At 53.8% G+C, this 21,935-nt stretch overlaps 2 protein-coding genes across 2 annotated transcripts in view; both read right to left on the bottom strand.

Annotated features, from left to right (window-relative positions):
- Positions 1-7,482, bottom strand: part of RAB8A (RAB8A, member RAS oncogene family) — a 17,817-nt gene extending 10,335 nt beyond the window's left edge. Inside the window, exons 1-3 of the mRNA XM_077776966.1 lie at positions 7,323-7,482; positions 2,973-3,033; positions 1,083-1,143 (exon numbers count right to left, since the gene is read on the bottom strand). Of these exons, the coding sequence (XP_077633092.1) occupies positions 1,083-1,143; positions 2,973-3,033; positions 7,323-7,446 (246 nt within the window). The 5' untranslated portion in view covers positions 7,447-7,482. The remainder of the gene's footprint in view (positions 1-1,082; positions 1,144-2,972; positions 3,034-7,322) is intronic.
- Positions 7,483-10,238: 2,756 nt separating this feature from the next.
- Positions 10,239-21,385, bottom strand: TPM4 (tropomyosin 4). Its single transcript, XM_077777347.1, has 7 exons — positions 21,263-21,385; positions 18,981-19,098; positions 18,438-18,508; positions 17,438-17,513; positions 15,838-15,900; positions 15,683-15,752; positions 10,239-11,672 (listed from the first exon to the last, which is right to left on the bottom strand). Exons 2-7 carry the CDS (start codon positions 19,092-19,094, stop codon positions 11,590-11,592), a joined length of 477 nt encoding a protein of 158 aa, XP_077633473.1. The 5' UTR covers positions 19,095-19,098; positions 21,263-21,385; the 3' UTR covers positions 10,239-11,589.
- Positions 21,386-21,935: the final 550 nt, after the last annotated feature.

Raw genomic sequence — 21,935 nt, 5'->3', positions numbered from 1 at the left:
TGGGCCCAGATGCGGAGGGGGCCTACCTGAGGCCACACGACAGAAGCTCCCCCAGGATCCCAGTTCCTTGAGGCCCCCCTGCCCTCCTCGCCAGAGCACAGCAAAGTGAGAGGAAAATTAGTAAATAAATTTTAATGAGGAGCGCTAAGGTTGCCATCCATATGATTGAGTTCCTATTATGTTTCAAAAGCTGTGCAGGAAGCTCTAACCACTTTGCGCCTCCGTTCATTTCTGCTGCCCACCAGGATGTCCTCAGCCCCCACCACAGAGCCAGCACGGCCCGAGGCACAGGGCCTGCGGCAGCGACCGACACACGGCTCTGCCCTCAGAGCCTGTGGTCTCGCCCTGGCCAGCGTGGGAGGCCGGGGGTGTTGGCCATCTGTCCTCACGGAACAGAACGACCTACCTGCTCTCTGTCCCACTTTCCGAGTAAGGAGATGGGGCTCAGAGGGCGGCCCAGGGTGCAGGGCCAGGGGCCTGCCTTCCGCTTCCCCCGGGCCCTGGGCGCTCCCCTCTGCCCACACCTCACGTGCGCACGACCCCCTCGGAGGACGGGAAGCCAGCCCATTCGGGGGCCGCCTCCACATCTCGTTCAGGCCTGGCCTAGAGAAGGTGCTTGGGAAGTGTACGCGAGGGATGGGGACTGAGCCCTCCCGTCACATCACCCTGCCTCTGGCCTGGGCTACAGATTCAACGGCCAGCCGCCCGGAGCAAGTCAGCTCCTGGAAGATCTTCAAGTAGCAAATTCCAGAGAGACTGACACGGGCCCCGTGAACGCTCCTAAGCGTTGGGGCACGCCGGCTCCAATTTCACTGACCTCACCTGGGAGAACCAGCTTCCTGTCTTCCCTCATTCCGAACAAATCAGCTTCCCTTGAACCCGGCCTTGTCCCTGAAGCAGCAGAGGAGGTATGTCGGGGTGGGGGCGGGGCACACAGCCTTTCCCTAAAAGTAACCTGGGACCCAGGACCCCTCGGGAAGCCCGAGCCTGGACTCCCCAGAAACATCTGGGTTCTGGTATTCAAGAGAGTGACCTTCGTGTCGACTTAAAAAAAAAAAAAGAAACAAAAAGCCAGTCCGTACCATTGCGCCCCTGTAGTAGGCCGTTGTGATCGTCCGAAACCGTTCCTGACCAGCAGTGTCCCTGGAGAAGAGGAAGGGACATGAGTGTCAGCAAACATGAGTGGTCATCACCGTGGGAACAATGGGCATTCAGCCGGGACGGACGCCCCACTTTCTCCCGGGTCATTTCCTACTGCGCTGTCCGGCTGAGGGGCAGCACCCTCATTCTCTCTACTCTCACATAGAAGGAAACTGACTCAGAAGTGTTAAAAACCTGCCCTGTGGGGCATAACGTCATGTCCCCCAGTGACCCCTCTTCTGCACCTGTTTCCTGGGGATTCTCCCCAGAGTTTCTGGGTCACAGAAGAGCCAAGGTGGGATGTTAGCTGTGAAAATCTAGGGCCACACGGGCACGGAAGGGGCCGGTCACATGGCTGGAGGGGTGAGGTTAACACCCTCAGCGGGGCTCAGGAAATCCCTTCATGCTTGCTGTCTTCGCAGAGGTCCTTCCTCGCCGGCGCAGGGCCACACCTGGGTGAGACACATCGTGCCCAGCCCAGCTCCTGGCACAGGGGGCATTGAGTGTTGGTGTAAAGATGGCCTAACTGACTGGCGGCGGAGACAGGGCCAGCCCTGTGTCTTTTGTCCCTGGATTGGGGGTTCCTTTCATGCCCCCGCGAGGACTCTGCGTGGCTGGGCTGTACAGAAGCGCCTCATCTGGGGCTCAGCTGGCTTTCTGACGCCAGAGGGAGGTGACATTAGTGGTTAGGAACAGTCATTTTATCCTCCGCCGTGGCCCTAATCTAGAAAAGCGTTGAGAGTTACTGACCCCATCGAGACTGCTGAGAGCAGAAGTGGGAAGAGAGGAGAAGAGGAAAGTGAAACTTCCACCAGCGGCCGCCATGTCACTTTGGACTTGGGGCGCCAGGGCTGCTGGGGAGCCACGTGGTAAAGGTGGAGATGCTTCTAGGCCTTGTAACATAGGAGGCAGCCAGAGACCAGAGACCAGAGACGGGCGGATTACCACCTGGAAGGCGTCAGGCCTCATCCAGGTTTCCACTCTGGGGTCAGATTCAGAGGTGAATACCGCGGGAGCTGAGGGGGCGCCCTGGGCTGGCAGAAACTCGGGGGAGGGAGGCGGGCTGCAGGGAAGGCGGCTTCATGGCCCCCCTCACGACACTCTCTCACCACAGGTGCTCGCTGGGGCAGGGAGATTTCACCACCCTCTCCAATGTGACTTCTCTATTATTTCACTCGAGGCTCACAGTCTGCCGCGGGCAATGTGGCTGCGGGGTGGGGGCTCCCCTCCATCTGACCACCTGAGCTCAGCCTTCCTGGCACCTCCGAGGGGCTACAGACCTCAGTCGGTGCCAGCGACAGGGACTCAAACCTCTCCAGGTTTATGTATCGCAAGAAGGCAGCCCCAGGTAAGCGGAACAGAAACGGCTCCCGCCACTGGGCCAGGCCTCAGCTTATTTTTAGTTCTGGGGTTTCAGGTCTGTGGGTGAAAGAAGTAAGGCTTGGGCTTCCCTGGGGGAGAAAAGAGGAAACGATGTCTGGCCTTCAGCGAGCTGATAGTGTCAAAAGGAAATGCTAGACTGGGGCATGGGCCAGGCGTAGAAGGCACTCTCCAAGTTCAATGGAAGCAGGCCACTAGGAAGCTCAGGCCCGGTGGCACCCGCATCGGGATGCCGAGCTAACCTGGATGGCAGCCGTGGCCCCAGAAGGTGCTGACACAGACTCCAAGCCCCAGTAACGAGCAGAGCACGGTCCCCGGGGTTTCTGAGGAAGGCCTGATGTGTGTGGCTAGGCGCAAAGAGGTGGAGGCCATGGTCACAGGCAGGGCGAGAGAGAGGCACTGGCTCAAAGCACTCCCTGGGTGAAGGGGTGGAGGCTGCCGAGGACTCTTACCATATCTGTAGCTTAATTCTCTTGCCATCGAGCTCTATGGTCCTAATTTTAAAGTCAATTCCTGAAACAAAAGGGAAAAAAAGGCACGTTACCATCAGCCTGCGGCCCAAGCTGCATCTGAGGTGGCCGCTGCCAGCCTGTCCGGGAGCAGCTGTCTGGTACTGGGGTACGGGGGGGGGGGGCTCAGCGTCTGCTACCATCAATCTGGAGGCACCTGGAGAAAACCGTCTCCTCTCCTGGAAGGGGAAGCTGAGGCCGAGGGCAGATGGAGCTGCCAGGAGGGAAGCTGCAGGTGGCTCGGCTGGCGGGCGGGCCCAGGCCATTCGGGTGACGATGCCCTGCCCCCCCCCCACCTCGGCAGCCTCTGGCCGTCGGCCTCCACAGAACCCTTCGAGGGCCAGAGCCCCACGCTTCCCGCCACCCAGCAGCAGGCCCTCCTGAGCACACGGGGCACGGAGCCCCACAACATCGCGAGGCCTTTGGACCTGCCGGTCCTTCTCTGTGGGTGGTCCTGACCCCGCCCACCTGTCAGCCTAACCACCTTTCTCCTTTCATTTGTTTTTTTAAGTTTGTTTATTTGAGAGAGAGCATGCATGGGGGGAGGAGCAGAGAGAGGGAGAGAAAGGATCCCAAGCAGGGTCCACACTGTTGGTGCAGAGCCTGACACGGGGCTTGATCCCACGAACCTGAGTTCTTGACCTGAACCGAAACCAAGAGTCGGACGTTTAATCACTAAGCCACCACCAGACCTGCTGGGAGGTCACCTTCCAAGAAGCCTTCCTGACCCAGCCCTCACTTCCCACCCGTCAGCTGCAGTCCCCTCTCCCCAAGAGCAGGGTGACTCTCAGCCTCCTACCCCCTCAGTGCCCTCCCCGGCTTTCCTTTGTGACAACCACGTCACAAAGCTAACCTGCCAGCGTGTNCCCGCCCCCCCCCCCCCCCCCCCCAGCCATAAAGAGGAATGAAGGCCTGATGTGCACCGCGGCAACCAAAAACACCTTCCAGAGGCTTCCTGCCACCCCCTCAGGCCCGGAATAGTGAGAAGGGTCGAGCGTACGTGCCAAGGTCCTGCCTCACCTGGTGGCTGCGTGGCACCCACAGCTCCCGTGACAGTTGCCAAAGTCCCCCAAGTGCGATCTGGACTCGGGGCTCTCACGCTTGCTCTCCCCTCTCTCGAAATGTCGCTTCCTTCCATAACTACCTGGCTTCCCCGGCCCTTCACTGAGGCCTCTGTTCGCCGCACCTCCCCAGGTGAGCCTTCCTGACCCTCCTCGCTCTCTCTCCCGTCGCTCCTCTTCCTTTTTCGGGTGCAGACCCTGGACAGCGCATATGTGTGTATTTGCTCCAAGGACCTCGGAGTGAAACTTGCCCACATGAATGGCGGGCACGGACGGCACACAGCCCAACCTTGCCTTTACCTCCACAAGTTTGTTCTACGTCTCTGCCCGTGAAGCCTTGAGGCTGAGGCCTGGCTTGAGCCCTCAGAACTGATGACAGGGAGGTTAATTTCACCCCTGCCCACCTCCAGACCCATCCAGGGGACCCCAGGGGAGACCTGCCTGCACTTGAAATGTGCCCACGAGGACACAAGCCACAGCAGGGCAGGGACCCGGCCGCCTGGCTCATGGCTGTGTCTCCAGTAACTCAGCATGGCAGAGGCCGACCGCGTGTTTGCTAGAAACAGATCGCCCAGGCCCGCGCACACACCTTGGCGACAGGCCTGGTTACGTTTGTTTCCCTCTGATTCATCCCAGGCATCTTCTCAGCTCCTGCAGCTGTGCTGGCACACAGCAGGCGCCGGGGCAAGAAGGCAGGGGCGAAAGAACTAAAAGCAATGGGGTGCCACGTGGCTTACGAAGCACGTTCACATCCGCCGCTTGACTCCCTGAAGGAATGAGTGAGTGGGGCCCCGAGGAAGCGGTGGAAGCGGAGCCAGGCTGGGAAGAACCAATTCCAGGAGCCGCGGGGGCCAAGTTCGCGCTGCAAACGATCGATGCAAGCTTGCAAGAACAGGCTTTGGCAAAATGAAAGCGGGGCAGGAAACGAACAGCCACTTAGTCCCTGATCTATAAAGAAAACCCGGGGGGATGCTCCGTGCCAGGAGAGAATCACCTTTACACGTTCGGTTGTATTTCAGGACTAAGCGGCCCGCTGCAGTTCCTTCCTAAAACATCCCTATGTCCTATCACAGATCCACAGGGACGTATAAAATCAAGACGCACTGTTTGATCGGCAAAGCCCCACAGCATCACTCTGTCCTGACCTCTTCTTGGGTTTCATTAACACACCAGATTTAATTAGGAAGCGTTAAATTTTACAAGGCTAAGAATTATAAGGCCATTACTTCAAGTTCAGGATGAATGAGATTTTCTCAGAAGACAGAGGCCTGCAGGAAAACTACAAATGTAAGGAGAATACCGAGGCGGGAGGGAAGGATTCTGGGTTTAAGTGCCACCTGTATACCTCCCTAGGTGACCTTAGATGACCTTGCCCAAGTCATGTCTTTGTCTGGAGATGGAGGCTGGCTTCCTCGGAGCCCTAAAGAGCTAGACTGAGTTTTCTGGAGGATAATTAGAAACCAAACAGAAAGGCCTAATCTCTGAGTTGATCTCACTGGTGCTTGTGCTGAACAGGAAGTTTCTGACACTGGGAAACTGAGGTCTGGGTTGAAAGCAAGCCACAGCCTGCCAGGAGCCAACATCGCTTCCTGATTCGTGGAGATGCAAGAGTTATGCCAGCGTTTGACCTTGGAGTGGTGGAGGGGGAGGAATGTGAAACCTCTGGATCCAGAGATGAGATGCTATCATTGCAGGAGCCATTCTGCTTGCTCCAGACTGTCTCTGGCCAGGATAACAACCTCTCCTTCATTTATGATCTTCAACCATCCAGGGCACTGGCCAAGGCGGAGAGCATTACTCCTGACCTGAAGAAACAGGGCTCAGAGTCTAAGTGCTCGTTCAAGGCCACACAGCGGCTGGAAAGCTGGAAAGATGATTTCCAGTCCAATTCTCTCTACTTTGCATCTGGCACATAACTGTCAAGTGCAGCTCCTGGAGGCAAGGATGGCATGAGCAGGTCATGGTGGGGTTCAGGGAGATAAGGTGGCTGGGTTCGAGTTACACAGGGGGTAAAGCAAAGCCTGGCCCCTAGGCTTTCCCCATTCAGAATCGACCCCCGGGCTTGGTGACCATTCTGGAGCAAGGCTGCATACATAGCTCAGTGTTACTTCCAGGTCAAACGTTTTCACACGGGCAATGGCTGTTTTTGTGACATGCGGAGAAGTCAGCTCGGCTTTTGTGGATATCAGAACGGAGAAGCAACAAGCCAATTCCGTTCAACCACAGTGTGGGCTGGCTTTGTGGGAAAGGCTGTTCTGCAAAGTGACAACTGGCATCCTGGGCCTCAAGATAGGGAAGTCAGCGCTGTACGTGGCTGCGGCTGATCTGGGTTTCTCACTCAGGTTTTTATCTGGCATCTACTTGGGGATGACAGGTCCTAGGACAGGCAGCTGTCAGGCGTCATCGCTGTCGCCCTCGAATGGGATGGAAGGTCAGGCTGAGAAAGGCTCCAGACTCCTTCCTGCCATTTCTTCTAGAGGAAATTCACCCATGGGGGAAACAGGGTCAGGGAGAGGGGCTTAGCCCCTGAACAGTACAGAGGGAAGAGAGGGAGAGGACTGGTTTAAAGTTCTGGCTCTGAAACAGATCATCTGTGCTGGCCCCGGGGATGAGTGCTCACAACTCTCTAAGATGGTCGAGCCTTGACTTTGGGTGTTAGACCCACATGGATTCAAATTCCATCTCTGCCACTTGCAGGCTGTGTGACCTTGGGTGAGTTGCATGCTTCCCTGGGGTTCAAATTCCTCATTAACGCTCATAATGCCATCTAACACAGAGGGCTGGAGAGTGTAATAATGCACATAGAGGGGCTAGCACACATGCCTAATAAGGTCAGATGTCAAAGGCATCTTCCTATGGCCAACTCCCCAAGCCTGTTTCACTTCTGTAAGACGGCGACTCCAAAAGAACAGCTTCGAGGGCTGCTGTGTGGACAGAACGAGCTGACCGGCGGCAGAACCCCAGCCCAAGACCTATACTTCCTGACGAGCAAGCTGAGAGTTGGGGCCTCAGTCTCCCCATCTGCAAAATGGGCCCTTGGCTTCCACCCCTTCTCCCATAGCCCGGGAACCCCCGAAAAGCGGTGGAAGCGGTTGTTCTTTTCCCCTCCGGTCCCCTCGACCCTCTCTAATCCCTGGATCCGGCCGGCCCAGCCGCTCCCTCAGCCCCAGCCCTTCAGTGGCGCGCCCGACCCGGGCCTCCGGCGTCCCCGGCCGCTCCCCGGCCCCGCTACCTATGGTGGAGATGAAAGTTGAGTTGAAGGCGTCCTCGGAGAAGCGGAACAGGACACAGGTCTTCCCCACCCCCGAGTCCCCGATCAGCAGCAGCTTGAACAGGTAATCGTAGGTCTTCGCCATATTACACTCTCTCCCCGACGGGAAGTGCGGCCAGCGCCTCGCCACTGGCCGCTGGCCCCGTCCATCAGCACCGATCCCGCCCCTTATTGGCTCCCGGCCCGCTGAGCGTCACCAAGGCCGACACCCGCCCCCGCGCCCCGCCCGTCGCGGGGAGACCTGGGGAAGAGGAGAGCAAGGCGCGGTGCCGGAAGCGACCCGACCGCGCAGCTCATTGGTCGGAGCTCGGGACAGGGCGGGCTGCAATTGGCCAGCGGTGAAGAGTCGAGGGGCTTCAAAAGAAGATCGAGGGGGCGTGGCATTGTGTGTCCCCGCCTTCCACCCACCCCCAACTTGTGGCGACCCCGCCCCCCGGCGGGAAGGGGAGGGCGGGGAGCGACGCCAACGGCTCCGCGCGCCCGCGCCTCGGGGGGGCGGGGCTTAGGGCTCGTGCGCATGCGGGCCGGGAGACCGTTAGGCGCCAGCAGAGGGCGCACGCGCGGTGGGCTCTCCGATTCCCGCCCTCACGGCCCGCGCAGCCTCCATAGGCCCCGGGAAGAGCGCGGGAAGGGAGTGCACGGGGTGGTGCTGTCGTCTGCAGGACGCTGCGTCCATTCAGGGGGAACCGAAGAGGAAAGGAGAGTGGGGACGCTCATCATCGTCGAAGCGAGGCCTCTTCGGGACGTCGTCCGGGGCCTCGGCGCCGGCCAGGGGGACTACTCCGCCCCCTGAGCGGCTTCACTACCCCCAGCCGCACCGAGACCCGCGGGGACTCCTCGCGACGGGCCCTTGGACCTAATTAGCGACTGTCCAGACCACTGTGTCCCTGCTGCCCTCCCGACCCCCGAGCCTCGGCCGCCCCAGCCCCGCCGGGGGTGCTAGGGTTGTGGGGATGCTAGGAAGAGTCACGAGCGTTGTTCTTTGCTTGCCTGTTGTCAGCATGTACGAAAACACCCGAAGTCCTTAATCCGCCCCCCCCCCACCCCACTGGGGTCAGTAGTATGTCTCCTGCCTCTTTGTGGTGAGCAAACCGAGGCCAGAGCTTACGTGACCCTCCAGGGCTCCAGCGTGGGAAGCTGGTTTGAGCTGGGAGACGCCGGCCTCGGATGCCTGAGGTCCCGGTGGTGTCCTGATGGTCGGAGGTGGGCGTTGGGAAGACGTCTTGACCCGCATAGGTTCCTGCCCAAGCCGGCCTTGGCCGCCCTTCCCGGCTCCCTCTGAGCCGCTCCGCTGATCTGGCTGCGGGTGGGGAGAGTTTCAAGCAGAGCTTGTGCTGTTGGGCCGCTACCGACCACCTTCCTGGGACTTAACCCGTTCTGCCGGCGGGTTTCTTCGGGGCCGCCGCCGCCTCCCTTCTCTGCGGGCTGCTGCTGAGATCCCGTCGCGGTCTTTGGGCTTTCCGCAGGCCCCTTAGGGGTTCCTCGTGGTTCTAGGTCTGTTAGCACCCTGGGTGATCTCCTTCGATACTGTGGCCGCTAGGATCCGCGCACAGGCGGTTCTTGGAGGAAATCCGCATCGCCCGCCATCCTCCTGTGTCCAGCTGCTTTCTGGACTTGGCAAGGGTACTTTGACAGGTCCACAGCCGAAGTGTCAACTTCTACTCAGACTGGTGGGGCCCGAATTACCTTCCGAGTGAAACCCAAGTCATGTCAGGCACTTCTCTTTCACCCCCTCACATCCGGGTTCTAGTAGTTGTTGCAACTTTCTCTTCTGTGCACTGGCCTTCCGCATTATTCTCTAATCCAGATTTTGCTCTCTGGTGAGTTCGTTCTAAAACACTTACCCAGTACCCATTGGTGGTCTGTTGGGATCAAGTCATCACCATCTGGCCTTAACCTCGCCCTGGGTTCCACATACACTTCAGGGATTGGGAACTCCCCGAGACCGGAGATCAATTTAACAAAAACCGAACACTTCTTTCTGCTAAGTGCGAGGCTCCAGATCGACTACTACAGTATGTGGAGATTAACTGCAGCCCAAAGGGGTGGGCAGGAGGGAGAGAAGGAATTTCAATCTACTGACGGCAGGGCATCTAGAGGATACTTTATTCATGGACATTCCCTGTGCCTACCATCGAAACAAGCTCACAGCATCCGCCAAATGTTGGATTAATATAAAGGAGATGTTGTTTAATTGCACTTGGTGACAAAAAATTGCACACCTTTGACTTTCAATTCTGATTCCCTATCCCATCAGATCTTGAGGCAGCCATCAAAGCAATTCTGGTAGTGAAACTGGAGTCCTTATCGACACTTCCTTCAAGTCACCTGCCAGCCAGTCAGCTGTCCTAAGATTTCTTCCCCCAGGTCACTTCCTTTTCGTTCCATGGCAAGCACTGCCTGGGATGAACTGAAACCTCTTCCTAACCGGCCTTACTGCCTCTAGTCTACCCCCCATTCTAGACCTTCCTGAAAACGACTCAGTGGATCTTCCTAATGTGTTTCCTTGTTGATTAGTCTTCAGTGGCTCTCCACTCCTGACCAAATTAAGTTCAGGCTCTCATCAGTATGGACCAGTTTACCTTCCAGCTTTCCTTTCTTCCTTCCTTTATATATGCAACACACAGAAGCCTTAGGCAGGCAGGGACCATTTCCCCGGCTCCTGTCACATGTATTAAAATCCTAGTTATTCTTCACAGCCTGGCTGGTTATATAACAAAGGACAGAACCTTTTGAATTACTGAGGCCAAGTGCTCTCACCTGAATATAGAGCTAATAATCCTCATCTCATGGTATAAAGCAAATAACATTTGGTCATCATCTTGGCACCATTATCTTTCCTTTCNCCAGGACACATTCTAAAGTTCACACAAGTGATAGTTTATGTAAAAATTTATTTGACCAAAATGTAGAAAAAGTGATACTATTACATATGATACAGTTGCAAGAATCTAAATGAAAAGTGTGGGTTTTATTCAATTGCACAATTTGCTAGTGTACCTTCTGGGTAGTGTGATGCTTAATAAATAGGAGTGAGGGGCAGAGGATTTGGATAAGCTAGAAGCAGGGTGATTTTTGTCAGAGTTGTAAACTTGAGTCGGCCCCCACACTGCCGGGGAATGTGGAATGTTTCGTTTCAGCTCTGAGATGTTACCCAAGAAAGCAGAAATACAACAAAGCCAAAATGCAGCTATGTCTACAAAATGCTCCATATCCAGTTTAATCAGGAGTTTCTTGGTCTTTCATTAACTTGGTCCTGAAGAAGGAATTAAAGTCCTATGTAAGGAAGTCTTCAGTGTGTTATTCCCTGAAGTACCCAGGAGAGGAAGCTAGGCCCATTACTTTATCTCTACTTTGCTGTCAGAGAGGCCCCTTCTGCCCAGTAGTTGTTAGCACTGCTCAGTTATTGAGGGCACAGTCTTTTTGATAAGACTTCTCTGAATAAGACTGAATTCTACCACATTCATTCCTGCGAGGCAGATGGTATCAGAGCAGACAAGCATGGGTCATTCCTGGAATAAGATATCTGCTCCTCAGAGAACTTCAGAATGAAAGAAACATGGAGAGGAACATCAAGGATCTATCCAGAAACTATTTGGGTGATTCTTACAATTATTTCCCAAGCATTCTCATGCTGGCTGCTCCGAGGATGTTTGTTCTGCATGGTGGAGTGTGGGAAAGAGCCAGGATGATTAGGTTAATCTGTCTACGGTTTATGACTTCCCACAAAGCAAGCCCTCTTCCCCCTCCTCTCTTTTTTTATGCTCTGGATGGAAAATCCCTACCCACTGTCATGTGCTGGTCCCTGGCTACCTGTCGTGTGAACAGCAGTGGTCCAGAAGGCTATGTATTCTGTGGCCCTTTAAGTTGACTGATGACTAGACACTGGAGTCTGTGAACGTATAGGGCTGTCTATTCTCCCAGGAACCGAATGCCCTCAGTCTCTAGGAGAGCATGCCCAGTATGAAATACCCTGCCTACCTTATGAATAAATGCAACTTAAAGATAAAAATAGAGCTGAAAAAGCTGGTGCCATTCGAAAAAAAGAAGGAATTAGATTTAACTGGTGCTCAAAGCTTCTCTGATACAAAATATTTGGTCACGTATTCATAATTTGCTTGACATTTCCAGCAAAGCGCAGATTCAAGAGCAAAAGAAACTTCTTACAAGAGAAGAGAAAGACACGGAGCTCTGAAGTTTCTGTTGGAACAAGACTCTTCTGTTTTGGTTATATACAGTTAAGTTCGTTTAGTGTCTGGTCCAGTGTCTGATGTAAGCCCACATTCTCTTCTTTGGCCTGGGCAAGTTTTTCTGGTGAGGATTAAGAATGGGGGGGGAGGGGGAGAAATTAATAAGCATCTAAAATTCTGTTAAGCAAAAAAAAAAAAAAAAGTTTCTAAAACTCCAAACTGCCAGAGTGAAAGTCATAGCAAAGAAAGTACTTCACATTTAATTATAGCAGAACACTGTGGAATAACAGGGTTCAAGTATCAAATATACAAGTCAGACAGGGTTTTAAGATAAACTACAGAGTCTTCAACTAAATTTGAATTTCAGGTAAACAACAAATAATGTTTTAGTACAGGTATATCCCAAATGTTGAGTGAAATACACTTAGGCGAAAAAGTTATTCACTGTCTATCTGAAATTCAAATTTAACTGGGTGTCCTGGGTTTCAATGTGTTAGATCTGGCAATCTAGAGTTAGAACACCTGGATTTAAGCCCCGGCTGTCCCACCGAAAGAAGCCATTTAACCTTGCTAAGTCTCAGTTTCCCCATGTGTCAAGGATAACAATAGCAACATGTGGTGTGGGAATTATCATAAGGAGATAATAAATGAGAAACGCTTTAGAACTTCTGAAGAGCTACACAGACGTTAAGGCGTTATTCCTAGATATGGGAAGCAGTACATTTCCCTCCTAGTGCCCGTTTGGTAGCCTTTGGTAGGAAACTGAAATCCTGAAACCCATTTTTTTCCTTCACAGCTTCTGGGAACGGCCATATAAATTCCAGGCATAATTGTGTTTTGGGGTCGGTGTGTCCATAGCAATGTAGTCAAACCCTAGATAAATGCAGCATGACTAAAATCTAAGTCAGGCTACAGGTGAATTATTAAATGACCGCGCTGATAAAATAAAAAATTTAAAAACTAAAAAAATGAGACGCCATTTAGAGCTATGTGTGACAGAGCTCAGGACAGAACTGGTTTGCCATGAGTGATATCGTTAAAATACTGGAGGAAAGTAAAATACCTCATAAAACGTGATACGATCAGCTTGGAAATTTTCAGAAAGGAAAAAAAAAACAGCTATAGATGGCAGTTTTTCAACTACCACTACTGAGCCTTTCTGACGAGGCACTTCAAACTTCAAGTCGCTATGATGTGGGCGGATTCTGTCAGAAAGAACAGTGACCTGGGCCTGACTAATCCAGACGGACGGTGCCAGCCCCGCAGGAACCCCTTTCTCCACTGTCTCACCGAATCCCCACCAATCAAGACATCACTTTTGTCTTGCAGAAAAGCGAAGTGGCACACGCAAGGTCCCGCGGCTGAAATGGCAGGGCCGGGATTCAAACCCAAGTCTCCCCATGACTGATCCTGACCTCACCTCGCTTCGCCACTCAGATCCCCTGGCATCTACTTTGGCGTAGGTCTGAGCTAAAATAACAGGTGGTGGTAGATTTCTGTAGGCCTAATCTCTATCACTGAGGTCCCACCTAGTTGCTTAGTTAAGCTGAATGACTGGATAAGCAGGGCTGCAGTTATTTCAAAGGGCGGAGGCTACCTATGTCTGGAAAAATCCCAGGAACAAATTTACAGAGAGGGAAAACAAAAAACACCCACCCCTTCATAGTCTATTCTTTCCGGGGCGGAAGTACGGGCGGAAGTACGGCGGTGTGTGAGGGGCGTGGCTTACGCAAAAATTCAGGGTGGAATGACAGGACACCAGGGAGAGGCTGGGGGTGGAAAGGTGTAGATCGTTTAAGGGACTTGTATTTTGGAGGGATGAACGTCAAGAACCCACCTGAAGAAGAAATTACAGGCTGAGGAATAAGCTATAGGGACAAAAAATTGATCTAATTGGAGATTTCCTGCCACTCCCAGGTCCAAGGGGCAGTCTAGAAGACACACGTGACATCAACATGTCAGCGTTTCTGGGATAATTTATGGCGGTGGGGGGTGGAGGGTGTGTACAGAAGAGAAGTGGATCAAATATTTGAAATTTGGATTCTTAGGGAAAAATCTATGAGCTTTCGGTCACCGTAAGTGTGACCTCTTAATACTCACAGTCTAACCATATGATCTCTCACCAAACCAAGGCAAGGTTCCTGGTTCTACTTAAATCAAGTATGAGGAGATGTTAGCATCTCAGGCAACTCTGTGTGGAACCCAGGAATGAGTCCTCTCTCTATTGTCTGGCTTTCCAGCAGCTTCTCCCTTTCCCTGCTAAGGGGATGCTCTTTAATTCTTCGTGTAGCTGTTTTCTAAGGGCAGGGTACAGAGGTGAAGTTTCCTGGTGAACTTTCTCCCAGGACTGAGGGGGCTGGATAGATGGTCCATGAACAGTGAAGACCTAGGGAAGCCTAGACACCATTCTCAGAGTGTAACACAGAGGACACATGTGAAAAGGCGGAATAAGGAGACCACAAAATGCCATTGCCGCTTTTTGAATCCGTAGATCAAACCCCATTCAAGAGCAGCCTCTTTTTAGACGCGAGCCTGCCGGTTCTTGCACGTGCTGCTGACTCTATTAAGCTGCTTAAGACACGGGATGAGTCTCCCTTCAAAAACAATCTCTATTTAAGGAAAAACTGCTATCGGCATGCAGCTGTCATTCAGCTAGCACATATTTGAGAGCTCATGCCAAATTGGCTTTTGTTTTCATATCTTTGGAAAAGAATCATGCGGGCATCACTTTCTTTTTGAAACGAGCTCTTCATCGGCGCCACCCACTTTCTGTTGTAGCCATGGTCAAGGGCATCATCACAGCTACGGCTCAAAAGCGGCAAGGGGAAGAACATGAAAATGAGAGGGCCTGGGCACAAGGAGTGCCTGTCTTTATTCAGTCACACAGTCACACAGTCACAGACACAGCAGAGGAAGGCTTTTAAGACCAAACCAGGAGGCAGGACACTGGAGCTTCGAGAAGCCCACGGGATGGTAGGCACCACAGTGAGAAGGCAGACTTCCATATTGCTAGGACAGAGGGTGGCACCCCAGCTCCCTCTTAGAGAGAGGTCATGTCGTTGAGAGCATGGTCCAGTTCCTCGCTGATAGCTTTGTACTTGAGCTTCTGAGCATATAGCTCGTCTAGAGGGCGGAGGTCCCCAGGGAGAGAGTTCGGAAGAGGTACGGGGGACAGAACGTGAGGGTCGGAGTGGAGTGCCACAGATGAACAATGACAGGAAGGAAACAAAAGTGAGAAAACAAAGCATGAACTAGAAGAAAGTTGTGTCCTCTGTCAAACACACGAGAAAACAAAAGATCAATGCAGTGGTTTCTAAGTGGTTCCCTGCAGGGGGTTGGCCGTAATGAGCCTTTGAAAGAATGGGGACTAGAAATGGACACAGCTTCTAACCCCAACCTCCCGCCCCAGGTTATTTCTGACTTTCAGTGATGTCACCCAGTCCAAAGATTAGACTTTGGAATGGGGGATTTTCCCATATATGGAAACCTCACCTCCCAAACCAAACACTGGGACACACGGTCTGGGGAATGAGTTCTGTACCCCTTCTGGGTCGGACAGACGCTTTTAGGAGATGTCGTTTGAATCCCAAGATTCTGGAATTTCCCGGTTATTTCATGAAAAACACGGGACAGATTTTTTTTTTTAAGTTGGAACTCTTCAAGAAATTCTGGGATATGTGGGCACCAGACTTGCAGACTGCAGTCTTTATTCAGTTTTTCCATTCTCTATATGTCCATTTTCTCATACTGTGATAAGCTCTGAGCTCTCTGGAAGAGAGCTTCCGTAAAAATGTGAGGCATTTAAAAAATGCAAGGCATCTCTCAGGACCGAACAAATTGAAGGAAATTCTAAAGACCTTTAAAATCAGCCATATTTGGGTCTCTGTAGTCACTTGTGGAGTGGATTAAGCGTGAGCATTTCTACTTCTTGAGAAACGGCACCCGAGTCTGAATTTGACTTGCACTGTCCTGGTCCGGTGCTCCAGACTTCCGGGGGTGCCGTCACCCTGCCCTTCACTTTCCCGAGGGGAACAAAGCCCAACTCAGCCCCTCCACACGTCCCTCCCACTTGCCAGCAAACTGTCGCGCAGGGGGAGGCAGAAAGAATGTGATTAAGTGGTAGTTTCATACCTTCCAGGTCATCAATGGTCTTTTCCAGTTTTGCAACAGTTCTCTCCGCAAACTCAGCACGGGTCTCAGCCTGGAGGAAAGGAAGGGAGCCACTGTGATTGCTTCAAGACCAGCCACGAGAGAAACTTGAACTAGCCGGGTACGAGCACACTCACCTCTTTCAGTTTGTCGGACAAAAGTTTAATTTCTTCTTCATACTTATCTTCCTTTTCAGAATACTGTGGGAGAAACCAATATGGTACTTTAAAAAAAGCAGGACCAAAAAAAAAAAAGAGAGAGAGAGAGAGATAAAGAGAGAGAGAGAGAAAGCATAGAAGAATGTAGGTTCTCTGTTCCTCAGAGAAAAGCGTGTGTTTGAAGCGCCACGAACACGCCCAGGAAGCCAAGTGGAGGCGGCACCTTTCCAGGCAGAAGAAACGGGCGCAAAACTCAGGATGAGGTTGTGATAAAGATGAGGCACATGAATGAATGGAAATACATACCACGAAGAGCCCTCCCCAGTTGGGCTCCTTGGTTCCCAGCCCCACTTCTCTCCCAACTTTCCCCAAGTGCTGGCCGCTTCCCAACCACCTCCTGCACACTCTCCAGCCTCCCAGCAGCCAGGCCTTAGGCCCCCCAGCATGGAATGTTCCTTTCCGCGTAACTCCATGCCAGAAGTGATTTTTGTCTAGCAAGTCGCAAGGCTCAACTCAGATCAGCACTCGTTAACCCTTATGGCGGCTTGCTCTGCTGCTCGACCTCCTCAGTCCCATTTAACAGATGAGTAAGGAGTCACAGAGAGGTTAAATAGTCTGTCTAGGGTCACGTGGCCAGGAAGCGACCATGACTGGACCCTGACTCTGGGCTCTGAGTTCCTGGCAATCATCATGCTTCACAGCCCTTTGAAGCGTCACCTGCGTGTTAACACATTTCCCAACCTTCCAAGATCTCTCTGTTCGGAGTCTCAATGCACCTTATTTCAGGGCCAGTCTCTCCTACTCAAGTACACTCTGAGCCCTTCAAGGACAGAAGCCATAGCGTCACTGTAACGGCTCTCCCCACGGCCCAGGACGGCAGATGTAAGCTACATCCGCTCCTCAAATATCTTAGTATCCGTGTTAGTGCTAATGACACGGCTCTAAACAAGACAGATAAACTCCTGGTCCCTAAAACCTACAGTCTAGCAAAGAAGGCATATCATTAATTAAGACCAATGTGATGAATCATGTGATAAGAAAAGAAATAGGTGGGGCTACAGCCATNGGGGGGGCGGGGAGGAGGAGGAAGAGATGAAGATGGGGAATGCACAGGGCAGGCCACAGAGGAGCACGTTCGTTGTGCCTAATGTGTTCTCTCTGGTAACGACTGCCTTGGGTACGACTTCAACCTAAAAAGCCCAACTGCACCTCTTCTACCAACTGCTCTACCTGTCAGAGAGAGAGTCATTTTGAAGGATCCAGGGGACTCACGTGAGATGGGGCTCTGTATTTCTACAATTACGCTCAGCTCTCGCCAGGAAGTGCCTGACCAGGCACCAATCTCATATTCCTTCTCCGCCCGTGTGGAAAGTGGCGATGAAGACGGCACCAAGATCCCACAGAAGGAGTCCAGCGACCGGACACCTCTTTTTATGGAGGGAAAGACCGTACCGCTGGGCAGAAAGCTACTGTTTGCCAACACAGGTCAGATCCCTGATCCCCCGGGGCATGCTCTCCCGTGCTCCTTGGGGGAAGAAAAGAAAGTCCAACAAACCACCGACTCAAGCCAACCACCAACCTTTTCAGAGGCAGCCTCGAGTGACTTCAGATTGTTAGTGACGTTCTTGAGCTCTTCTTCCAGGTCGCCACATTTTCTGTGCAAAGACAAAGGGATCTGGCATCCTATCCACCCTTAGAGCAAGCAATTCCCCTCAAAGATTTCAAAAGGGAGGAATTCCCGCTGCCTAGGGCCCCCAGAAGGAATGCGGGGAGGGGGGGAGGAGATGTTAATGGCTTTTTCTGAGCCGCAGTGCCGCGCACTTATCAAAACCCCGTCGAACCTGGCAAGGGCCCAGCAGGTCGAAGGGTATTTGGAAGGTCTGTAAAGCACTCCTGGGCTCTCGCCAAGGGTGAGGCAACTGGGACTGGTGAAATCTGTGACTGATGAGGCTGACTCCGGAAGGTGACATGGAGCGCGGGAGGAGAGCGAGCAATCAGTCTGCACCCAGCACGCTCAGGGAGGCGAGCTCAAGAATGGATCCGCAAAACTGGATTCCCTTCTCTCAGCGTGGCGGGATGCTCCGTGGAGCTGGACACCTCACCCAAGGCCAAGGGGAAAGACTTTTTGTTTCCCCAGAGCTTGAGCGACTGTGGTCAAGCTTCTCACCTTTCCTCCCCCAGGAATGTGTCACAGCCAAACAAATGACATCAGGAACAAGGCAGTGAAACACGACAGGGACGCCTGCCCTTCCGAGGCTGAGCGTTCTCTTAGGAGATCTCTCCTGAGATCTCCTCTCTGGACAAATGGGACTTCCGGGCCAGAAGTCTGCTCCTGCCTGTCTCACTATTTCCCAATACCTTTGTGGGAAGAGTCAACACGTAGGCGAGCACTTCCCAGGGCAGTAAGAACAGACACTCTGTCAGCCGCGGAGGCGAGGGGCAGGGGCTGAGCTCCGCGTCCCAGATGCCCCTCCACTTGGCTTGAGCATTGGCCTTACCAAGTCGGGGTCAGTTCCCAGAGCAACTAACTCCCTCCCTCCCTCCCGCTCCGTCCCTCTCAGTCCCGCTCTGCCACTCACAGTTCAGACACCTCTGCGCGCTCCTCCGCCCTCTCCAGCTCGCCCTCCAGGATGACCAATTTACGAGCCACCTGCGGACAGAAAGGACCAAATGAGACCCCAGCAACCACGGCTAGTAGGATGCCCCCACTGCTCACGCTTGCAGGCCATCTGTGAAGACTCGGGCCCCTGGAGCGAGGCAGACAGGAGCGGAAGCAGACCCCGGGGCCGGCAGGAGAGCAATGGGACTTTCGTGGTCCCAAGACCCCCGCGATTCCCAATGTCGGCCAAACTGTGCCAAAGCACCCGGCTATGGGACAAAACGTGACCTGACACATTGGTCTCCCTACCAAGTGAGACAAGTGCCAGAGAATTCCCCAGGACTCGCTGGCATTGCGGAAGGCCGCTTCCTAGCCGAGCGGCTATCTCTGGAAGAACAGATGTGGACGCAGAAGGACAGTGGACCCCACCAAGGGCTTCCTTCCGGTGGCCCCCGGGGCCGTCCCTACCGCAGGTCCACATCCTCCCCACTTCCTGGAGCTGCCATCTGCCAGTCCTGCTCACCTCCTCGTACTTGCGGTCAGCCTCCTCGGCAATGTGCTTGGCCTCTTTCAGCTGCATCTCCTGAATCTCCATCTTCTCCTCATCTTTCATGGCCCGATTTTCTATCACCTTCATTCCTCTGCAAGGAGCGACCTCATCATTAACCCCCAACACACACACACACACACACAGATTGCCACTCTCGTACCCCTCAACACACCTGTTCAACCAAGAATCTATGCTCCACACAGGAGACTGCAGACGTGTTACTCACTTCACCTTGGCCTTAAACTTCACAACCGCCCCATGAGGCAGGTACCTCAGCCCTCACTTTACAGAGGAAGAAACTGAGGCATAGGGAGGCCAAGTTACCTGCTCCAGGTTGCAGAGCTAGGGAGTGGGGGAGCCAGGATCCAAACCCTGGTGATCTGGCTCCGGAGTCCTATCCCACACGCTCCTCGCCGACTAGTAACAAGAAGCGCCTATACATCAATGATTACCACCATTGATAAGAGGTCTGGGCCAGCATGGCTGTGGGAATGCCGAGTTCCGCTGNNNNGGGGCCGTGGGGGGGGGGGGGGGGGGGGGGGGCGCGCGCACGCATGTAAGTATCATGGGAGACCTTCCAGAAGAGAACATAGGGAACCTCAGGAAGGTTTCAAAAACAGGAGTAGATGGAAACCAGACGGAGGAATGGACTGCAGGGGGAAGACCAGGTAGGAGGCAGGTACTAACAAGGTGAGGGGTGAGGATGGCCTGATCTGAAATGAATACGTTCCATTTGGAGAGGACAGTGCCCTGGGGACAGCTGGAAATCTACAACGCGGCTGGCTTACTAGGAAATGAGCTCATGCCAGCCCGTGCTGCTTGGAGTGCATGAGGGAAGCTCAGATACCCTGAAAGAGGCCAACCCAGGACAATGTACTGATGTGTGTCATGCCTGCCCAGAGTAGAGGAGCATATATGTCCTGCTGTTTAATAAATACTTCCATTCAGGCCGTCACTACCATTCCTCACCGTCAAAATGCCCTTCACATCTGTATAGAGCCTTAACCTCAACATATGAGCGTACTTGGAAGATCTCTGCAGCTCTGGAGAGATCTGTGACCACCTGCACAATGTGTGCCATATGGCCATCAAAGGACTTGAATCTAGACCCTCCAGTTCCCAAGTATAGCATTCTTTCTATAGCCGTCCCCAACGAGGAGGTCACCAAAGGTCTCTGGTGACATGACACAAATTAAGTGGGTTTGGTGAAGTCCTAGAAGGAAGACATCTGGCCAGACTGGTCTGACTGAACTCCGGCAGCAACTCACACAGGCCCCAAGGCACAGCCTGGGGCAACTTGTGACCGGACCCTTCCAGCCTTCCTGGCGGCCGCAGCGCAGGCTCCGCGGCGAGGGTGCCCACGTTTCCCGTTTGGGCGCCTGGCAGAGTCAATTTCCAAGGCTCCCCAAGTAGCGATGAATCTCTAGTTTATGGCCACAACAGCACAATCGGAAATTCGACCTCTGGGGGAGTTTACAGCAGGAAACCGGGGTGGATGGGCGAAATGCGAGCCCTGGTGAGATCGTGTGGTAGATGCACAATGACCACTGGCCCGGCCCACACCATCACCACACAAGGAACCCATTTACCACCACGCAGAGACGGCTGCTTCTGCGAATTACACAATCTGCCCTCAGTCCTCCAGAGCCCGCGCCAAGGCATGCAGAATTGTCCCCTGCTCCGGAGGACAGGGCATCCCGCCGGAGGCCCGAATACACAGTGCCTGCCACAGGGGTGAGGGCACTGTCCGCTGAAATGCACGCATGGCGCAGGTCTGCAGGAGACCCTGGTGTAAAGCTGTCACTGCACGGCAGCACGTTAATGCGCATCCATGCACGTTAATGCGCATCCATGCACGTGGCCCATTTCGAGTTTTCTTTTCCCCTCCCCCACCTCCCCTCCCCCTCCCATTTCGTATCTGGAGGACACCAGCAAGATGCACGGTGGCTTTCAGAGGACAGACGAAGCGGCACTCTGCATATCGGTCGCCAGTGACTGTCATACTTGCAAGTCTTACAACTACCCATTTTTTAAATTTTCCCTGCCTTTCGGGGGTCTTCTTCGTAAGCACCACGATGGCAAACGCCCCTACGCGGCGTGCCCGTTCACGAGGCGCTGCCGTGCATGCGCACGTCCGCGTACGCATGCGCGCCTACGTCACCCACCCCGCGTTCAGCGTCGCCCCCGGAACCTGGGAGCTGAGGCACGCTTCTGAGAAGCAAGCGCCGATGCCACCGGGCGGGAAGCGTCCTCACCTCTCGCTCTCATCCGCGGCCTTTTCTGCCTCCTCCAGCTTCTGCAGGGCTGTGGCCAGTCGCTCCTGAGCCCTGTCCAACTCCTCCTCAACAAGCTGGATGCGTCGGTTGAGAGCCGCCACATCCCCTTCGGCCTGGGGAGGTCAGAGGAGCAGCCGGGTTAAGAAGGAAAAGGCCGGGCGGCGCCGGGAGTCCCCCGGGCGCAGGGCACTCTTCCCTCCGCTGACACGCGTCCCCCGACCGAGCCCACCCGGGAACGCAGCCGGTAAGGGACGCGCGCTCTCATCCGGAGAACATCAATTTTCTGCATGGGCTTCCCTGAAAACGTTCGGGAACATCCACCGCTCAGTGACAAAGGTGTGTGTACCCCAGGCCAGGACGGGCGGTCAAGTCAACGTGGAAGAGAGAAGAGTATACACCACAGGAGGTGACAGGACTGGGCTGGCCTCTCTGGGGTTCACGCTATCATATAAAACCAGCTCCGGGGGCACCTGGGTGGCTCAGTCTGGTCAGCGGCTGACTTCCACTCAGGTCATGATCTCACGTTTGTCAGTCAAAGCCCCACGTCGGGGTCCCCGCTGGGGGTTCGAAGCCTGCTTGGGATAGTAGTCTCTTCTCTCTCTGCCCCTTGCATGTGCACTGTCACCTCCATGGTAAGATAAATGCAAGAACA

Source organism: Crocuta crocuta, unplaced genomic scaffold (assembly GCF_008692635.1).
Source record: "Crocuta crocuta isolate KB4526 unplaced genomic scaffold, BGI_CrCroc_1.0 scaffold77, whole genome shotgun sequence".
Classification (NCBI taxonomy): Eukaryota; Metazoa; Chordata; class Mammalia; order Carnivora; family Hyaenidae; genus Crocuta; species Crocuta crocuta.
Note: the sequence above shows the minus strand (reverse complement) of the source record. Positions and strands in the feature narration are given on the sequence as shown.

Excerpts from the sequence above, each read along its gene's own strand:
- TPM4 (XM_077777347.1), bottom strand. The coding sequence starts at position 19,094 with ATGAAGGTGATAGAAAATCGGGCCATGAAAGATGAGGAGAAGATGGAG. Across the intron at positions 15,901-17,437 it reads TCGAGGCTGCCTCTGAAAAG|TATTCTGAAAAGGAAGATAA; the intron begins GTTGGTGGTTGG and ends TTTCTCCCACAG. Across the intron at positions 15,753-15,837 it reads TGTCCGACAAACTGAAAGAG|GCTGAGACCCGTGCTGAGTT; the intron begins GTGAGTGTGCTC and ends CCTTTCCTCCAG.